Source organism: Tupaia chinensis, unplaced genomic scaffold, assembly GCF_000334495.1.
Source record: "Tupaia chinensis unplaced genomic scaffold, TupChi_1.0 Scaffold000242_1, whole genome shotgun sequence".
Classification (NCBI taxonomy): Eukaryota; Metazoa; Chordata; class Mammalia; order Scandentia; family Tupaiidae; genus Tupaia; species Tupaia belangeri.
In genome coordinates this window covers 101,422-109,717 of record NW_006159720.1, presented here as the reverse complement: position 1 = coordinate 109,717, position 8,296 = coordinate 101,422, and the positions used below count along the sequence as shown (strand labels likewise).

Here is an 8,296-nt window from a genome sequence, read left to right as displayed (position 1 = left end):
AGCAACATTAGGATCATATGAAATCCATCAGTAGGATACAAAGCTATCAAAAGTCAAGAGATGTGTTGGTTGGTGAGGATGTAAACAAAAGAAAACCCTTCTGTATGGTTAGTGAAAATATTTATTGGTGCAACCATTGTGGAAAAGAGTACAGATGATACTGAAGAAATTGGAAATAGAACTACTATATGTTCCAGCAATTCTCCTATAGAGTACATACACAAAAATAATAAAATCACCACCTCATAAATATATATTTATTCTCATGTTCATTGCAGCATTGTAACATAGCCAAACTATAGAAACAACCAAAATGTCTATCAACAAAGAATAAATGAAGAAATTATAGTGTATGTGCATGTGTTCTTGTGAGGGTACTTCAAAAATTTCATGACAAAATAGGCTTAAAATACAAATAATCTTAAAATACAAGATTATATTTGTACAAAAAATTTTTGAAACTCATAATAGTTTTTTTATAATATATATATAATATGTAAGATGCAAAGAGAGGAACCATTTGACAGAGGGAAAAATGTACAGTTCTCTCTTGAATTAAATTTTAAAAAAGGAAAAAGGAAAAATAGTAATATGTATTTTCATGAGCTATTTGAAGTTTGTAATTATATCTGATGAACTATATTTCAGCCCTACAGAAGTATATAACACCATTTGTTATAGCATGGATGAATCTAGAGAACATTACGCCAAGTAACATACATAATATAGGTATAGAAATAAAAATACGGCACAATTCCAGCTACAGGGAATATTTTCAAAACTAAAACTGAATGTGTTCAAAATGAGAGTAGTATAATGGTTATCAATGGCAGGCTGAGGAAGGAGAAATGGGAGGATGTTAGCCAGTTGTAAAAAGCCAGATTAAGATATAGTGGAGACCCTAGAGATTCAATGCACAGCATGAGGACTATAGTTAATAATATTGTTTTTTATATATTAGAAGTTAGTTAAGAGAATAGGCTTCAGGGTGAAGGGAATAGAAATATTTATACGAGATGATGGACATCTTAATTTTCTTGAATGTATTAATTATTCCAGTGTGTGTGTGTGTGTATGTGTGTGTACATTAAAATCATGTTATACACCTTCGATACATATCAAAATAAAGAAATGGTACTACACAACATTTGCCTTTATCATTGCTTTGCAACAATATCCCAAATTCAATATTAAATACAAAACTTAGATAAATTCTTAAATACTCTATGGAAGGCATTTTTTACCTCCTTGTTTCTTAAGCTATAGATCAAGGGGTTAAGCATGGGGATCACTAAAGTGTAAAACACAGAGGCCATTTTATCAGTATCATAGGAGTGAGTGGATTTGGGCTGCAAATACATAAAGAAGAGAGACCCATAGAATATAACAACTGCTGTGAGATGAGAACCACAGGTGGAAAAAGACTTTTTCCTGCCTTCTGCAGAATGCATTTGAAATATGGCTACCAGAATGAGCATGTAAGATACCAAGACTACTAAGAGGGAGGAAATCAAATTAAATGCTGAAAATAGTATAATTAGCAACTCTATTTCCCGGGCATTTGAGCAGAGCATAGGTAACAAGGGAACATCATCACAGTAGAAGTGGCTGATGACATTAGAGCCACAGAAGGTCAAAGTAAAAATCTTAATGGTAAACACAAGAGCCAGAAAGGTACTGTAGAGGTAAGGAATGCCCACCATCACATAACAAAGTCTCTGAGACATGACAACATTGTACAGCAGAGGGTTACAGATGGCCACGTAGCGGTCATAAGCCATGGCTGACAAGATGAAAAACTCACTAATAATGAACGTAAGAAAGAAAGCCAGCTGTACGGCACATGCATGATAGGAAATGGTATTTTGGTCCACGAGAAAATTGACCAGCATCTTGGGACAAATGACAGTAGAATTCCCAAGATCAATGAAAGCCAGGTGTTTGATAAAAAAATACATAGGTGTGTATAAACGGGAGTCTACCTGGATCAGACAGATCATGCCCAAGTTGCCCACCACTGTGATTATGTAGATGATGAGGAATATCCCAAAAAGGGGAAGCTGCAGCTCAGGTTGCCTTGTGACTCCCAGCAGAATGAATTCAGTCAAAACTGTGAGATTCTTTTGACCCATTTAGTCCAGTTACCACTTCTAGAAAGGAACAGGGGCTCGGTTACAAACTTTCCTTTTAAGTCTTCTGAACAATTTATAGTAATTCTAACAGAATAAATATCTTTCTCATAATATAAAAAATAATTCCCCTATCTGATTTTGAAATTAAAATAAAAAATAGAATAGGCCACTTCCATAAAGGAGGAATCCATATGAAACACATACACTGGTAAGACATGCATTAAACTCAATACTGTCTGTAATGCTTGGCCATAGTCACTAATAATAAAAAGTTATAGTAATTAGTATAAAAATATTAGACTTTTTCTACACAAATGTATCACAGCTTTTGTTAGTACACTTGTTTTTTCTGAGCTTTCTTCTCAAATTTTGATAATCTTACAGAGTGAAGAAATAACATAAATCTAATGAATTTTAAGTTTTAGGGTTGCCTCTTTGCACTTTCAAGCTTAATGCACTTGCAATTTTTTTATTATACAATTTGCAAACATAACACATATATTTTTAATTTTATATAGGGCACATGCATTCTCCAGAGACAATGTGCAGAGGAGTGAGAAAGCACCCCCAGTAAGGATGGTCATGCCACAATCCCCTGTCCTCCATACTCTTCTTGGGATTTGGGGCACACATGCGTACTTGCCCATCATGCCCTTCAAGTCATCAATCTGGAATTCCAATCAGGCAGTGAGCCATGTGGGATCCATCCATCTTAATCATTGCCATTGATCCTCCCACCAACCTTTTAAACACAATTAAGTCTACTTTCTGTTTCTGTTACAACTTCTACTCATCACAGTTCAGCTAATATAGGTGTGCACTGGTGGGTCTACAAGGATCTGTAGATTCCAGCTAAGGGTGTATTGAGATAATAATACTTTATTTTATGTTCAGTGACTATATTTATATAGTTCAACATTAATGACATTTATTTTCAGACAGCAGTATATAGTCTGCTTTACAAAAGTCTTCTAAGAACAGTTCTACATAGTACATCTAATTGTGTCTGAAATTTCATAAACAAAAAACGCTTATAGAGTTTAGGATTTTGGCAGCCATGAGTTGAAATTATAATAGTCTTCTTTCATTCTTAACTATAACCTTATGTCTCAGCTTATGTGTCTTGTTTTATTTACTTGTTTAGTTATTTATTTAAGAAAATCCTTTTAGGATAATCTTTAAGACACGCAAGATCTGGATCAATTCCCTGCTAAAACAGGTCTTACATTAATATTGAGAGATTTTGATTATTATTATATGCTTTATTCTCTCTATTATAACACAATGGAGATAATAACAAAGATAAGAAATTTAAATGTTTACTTTAGAATTTATTACATAATGTCCTACTGTCATTTATTTCTGGTATTATATAAAGGAGCATTTATAGAATATAACACTGATATAAATATTGGTGATAAATATAGCCTTTTTCTTTAACAAATTTACACAGAACATCAGTTAAACAGAGTGGAACTGCTCTGACTGAAGATAGTGAAACTGCTTTAGTATAATCCATTACCTGAATTCCCTTCCTATCACATTAAGATTACCTAAACTCAGTGGAGAACAGTTATTCTCTAAGTATGATTTTCAATTAGAGAATTCATTGGAGTTCAAAATATTAAGTCAGATAAGATGTAGAGTAGAATTATTTTAATGGAATGTAATGATGGCTTTAGCCAGATAATTCTGAAGGAGATACTTTTAAGGACTCACCACAAGATCCAAACCAACAGTTTAAAGCTAGATTCAAGAAGCCACATTGTAACAGTAGACAGCAATCAGAAGAATATGTTATTATTATTAATTATTATTATTATTATTTAAAGAGAGAGATTATTGCTATGGGGCATGTGCACTCAGTGGAGAGACAGAGAGATAGAAAGCAAGAAATCAACCCCCCCCCCCCCAGGGAGGATGGCCATGCCACAGTCCCTTCTCCTCCATTCTCCCCTTGGGATCTTGAGCACACATGCACACATATCCAGTGTGGATCTAAAGCTGCCAGGTCTGAGACTCGAACACCAGGTGACTACATGAGAGTCCACAGATGTAACCATTTCACCATCTACTGGTCGCAGAATATGTTATACTTTGTATTTGTCAATTTTGCCATTTTTTAAAAATTGACACATAATAATTGTAACTATTTATGGAGTACAATATAATTAATACAATTTTGATACATGTATCCATTGAATAATGATCAATAGCAAAAGCAACAAAAGCAAAAATAAACAAGTGGGATTTTATAAAATAAAAAAGTTCTGAATGCAAACGAAGTGATTAATAGAGTGAAGGGACAATTTACATGTTTTAGTTTGTTTTCCTGTTGCTAATAACAAAATATCACAGATGGAATAATTTTAAAAAATAGAAATTTATTTAACTCACAGTATTGGAGATCCAGTTTAAGTGCCATATCTGGAGAGGGTCTTCTTATGGAGGGGACTCTGAAGAATCTCCAGGTGGCATAGAGTATCACATGGTGGCAGGACAAGCGTGTGTATGCTCATGCTATTGTGTCTGTGTCAGCAACTGGGCTCTGATCTCTCCCTGTCTACTTAAAAATCCACCATAATTCAATTATGGCCCTACTCTGATGATCCTATCTAATTTTAATGTTTTCATGTCTTCTCAAAAGCCCTACCTTTTTTTTTTTGCCACAGGGTGCTTGTACTTTCTAGAGACAGGGAAAGTGAGACATCGCCCCCTGGAGGCGCACGGCCATGCCGCAATCCTTTTTCCTTCATTTTCCTCCTGGAATTTGGGGCACTCACCCACATGCGCCTGGTTCAACTTTCAAGCATCTGGCTCAGATTTCAAGCATCTGGGTCAGGGACTCCTATCACTTTTAGCCATTGGGAATCCAGGGCCTTAACTACTATGCCACCTGCTGGCCTTAACCCTAATTATTAATAACATATTTGGATAAGTTTCTACCTTCTTAATATCTTTACTTAGGTTTCTGACACATGAAATTTGGGGAACTAATTCAATATAGCACCACCAAAAGAAAAAAATTGCAAATTGTACATCTGACAAGGGATTAGCATCCAAAATTTATATAGAACTTAATAACAAAGTTTTAAAAATCTGATTAAAAATGAACAAAAATGGACCAGCAGATGGCAAAATGGTTATGTCGCTGGACTCCCATGTAGTCCATCACGATTCAAGTCCCAGACCCGGTGGTGGCTTGAAACTCACGCTGGGTGATGTGTATGCATGCCCAAAGTCCCAAGAGGAGAACACAGGGGTAGGAATTGCGGTGTGGCCATCTTCCCTGGGGGGTGATTTATTGTTTTCTGTCTCTCTCTGTCTCTCCAGTGAGCACACAGGTCCTATAGCAAAAATCTCTCTAAAAAAAATGAAAAGGCATAAATAGGCATTTATGCAAAAACTATGTAAGTATCCAACAGGTGTATTAAATAAGACTCAACCTCACTGACCACCAGGGAAATATAAATTAAAACCACAGTGGGATATTATCTCACCTCACTAGGCTAGATATTATCCAAAAGATAGAAAATAACAAATGCAGTTGATTTTCCCTTCTGATCCAAAGAATAGGGTCAGGTAAGGGGGCAATACTGATGCCCGGTAAGTCATATCCATTCCCTTTTCTTAGATGAGCTGTCTTTTGTGTCTCTGTTGAGTTTCACTCTCCTTTTCTGGTTCATTCTTCTCCCACAAATAAGAAAACATTAAGCCTACCCACTTCTGAAAAAATTAATTCACAGGCAGTGTTTCAGAGTCTTTTATTATAGAGTTTTATTGGAGACTGGGAAATGGGCTCAATTGAACACAGGACTTTAGAATTCTAGTACCCGGTCAGCACTTTGAGGTCTCTAATGTTTGGAAAAGTTTAGTCTAGTGTTTATTAAGTCTCTCTCCCTGTCCAGAAGACAGGGGTTTCTTCATTTTATTTTTTATTATTATTTTTAACTTGCTATGGGGGCAACAAAGGGAGATATGTAGGAGAGGAGTGAGAAAGCAAGCCTCTAGGTCCAAGACTAGAACTGCAGTAGGCCAGTGGGAGTCTAGCACCTTAACCACTATACCACATATGGGTCCTGATAATACCATAATTCTGAAAAGTCATTTTTATTTGTTTTTAAGGTTATTTAATCAGTTAGTAATGTCTGTTACAAAAAAAGTCACAATAATAAGAAACTCTGTAGAAAAACAGCTAAAAACTTTGCAAATTTTTGCAATACAAATTAATATAAAAATTAATCAAAGTTTATAAAACATTACTTGTCTAATACTAATATTAAAATATTATTTTATAGTATCATATTGGGTATATTTATACTAAAATAGTATTTATTTGTTCTCAAATATTTTATAGGTCCTATAACTAAAATCTATTTGTTGTTTATTTGAAGGCCAATCATCCCTAAGCATCCTGAATTTTTTTCTACAAATTCTAATCCTAACAAATTCTAATATATGGGATCCCTACTGACTTTTTGAGACGTTCTAACTTTTCACTTCCAACATCTCAATGCCATTACCAATTCCTGCAAATCACACAGATCAAGGAGATCTGTTCAATTAGTAATATTTAATGTGCTAAAACACCACATCAGGAATCCTAGTTAACAAAGGATGTACTGAATATTTCATTTGAAGTAATCAGGTATCATAGTGTCACCACAAGCATGTCTATAGTCAAACCCATGACTCATCAAAGTCAGATTATTATCAAACGGAATGTCAATTCTTACCCACTCACCTTTAATGAAAAATCAAGTTTTCTTATGTTCAATAATTCTTATTTTTTGTTTGAATAGAAAAAAATTTATAGTTTTCCTCCTTCTTTGTGATGTTCCCCAAGGAAGTAGCATGCAATTCATTCAGATGGTTATGCCAGAATCACCTGAGAGACAAAAAGTTACCTTGATTTGCCAACTAATTATCTGGGACACCCTACATATTCTCCAGTGACAATATGTAGAGACAGCTTAAAGAAAGAAACAAACATAGATGATGTATTTGATTCCTTGGAGACTTGAACGATTAAAGGTACTCATACTGAATTAGCAATTAAATAACAATGGAAAATACTTTGGCAAATTCTGTTCTGCTAAAACTGGAACATTTCCAAAGCCATGATGACACCGTGACTTTATCGCTATCATATAAGCTTTTTTCATTTAGTGTTCAAATAAAAGCCATGAGTTAGAAATGAGGTTAAGATATATTATTTTACTTACACATGTGAGACAGTTATTAACTACTACACCTGGTGTGCTCACAGATATGTAGATATCAGCTGAATTTGCTATTGAAAGTAGTTAGATTAATTAAGATATTGTGTGAATCAATAAAATGTGGTGGGAAGAATGAACAGAGAACAACTGCAGATACCAGAGACAGGATGGGAGGAGGATGGAAAATAGAAAAGGGTGAGAAATAGGGGAAAAATATATATATGAGAAACAAGAAATGGATAAATATTTGATGATGATAGCATGTTTTATTAAGCAACTATACAGTGTATTCTGGATGGGAAATTGCATTTTGTATGCTGTAATGATGTTTAGTGAATAAATGTAAAATAAATATATTTGAAAACATTTTCATTTTTGAAATAATGAAATAATATTTATCCAATTTTCCCAGTGGTATCATCTTGAATAACTATAGTATGATATCACAACTATAAAACTGGGTTTGTATAATACACCAGAATTGTAATATGAATTTCACCAGTTTTGCATGAGGTAATTTGTTTGCGTATTCAGTCCTATGCGATTTTATTGCATGTTCACATTGATTGGTGTGGACAGACATCACAGTCAAATTGCAGGAAAACTCCATTGCCATAAAAGTCTGTTTACCTACCCCTTTATACCAACCTCACTGCCCTCCTCCTCTGTACCTGTTCCTAACTGCTGACAATCACTGAATTATTTTCCATTGCTATAATTTTGTAGCTTGAAGAATACTTTATAAATGTTGTGTTATTTGTGATTTTTAGGGATTGTTTTTTTACACTCAACATATGACAAGAAGTTCATTCATGCCTAGATTTGTATAAATTGTATAAATTATATGTTTTAATTCTTAGAAAGTCCAGTTTATGAATGTGTACCATTATAACTTGTGTTTTTTTTTTTTTTTTTTTTGCGGTCTTTTTCCTCTGTACGCAC

At 34.2% G+C, this 8,296-nt stretch overlaps 1 protein-coding gene across 1 annotated transcript; it reads right to left on the bottom strand.

Moving 5' to 3' along the window:
* Window positions 1-1,190: 1,190 nt before the first annotated feature.
* On the bottom strand, window positions 1,191-2,132 carry LOC102471242 (olfactory receptor 8K5). Its single transcript, XM_006148721.1, has one exon. The coding sequence runs from the start codon at window positions 2,130-2,132 to the stop codon at window positions 1,191-1,193; it is 942 nt and encodes a 313-aa protein (XP_006148783.1).
* Window positions 2,133-8,296: the final 6,164 nt, after the last annotated feature.

Bases quoted from the DNA above. Each gene is read 5' to 3' on its own strand.
- LOC102471242 (XM_006148721.1), bottom strand. From the start codon at position 2,132: ATGGGTCAAAAGAATCTCACAGTTTTGACTGAATTCATTCTGCTGGGA.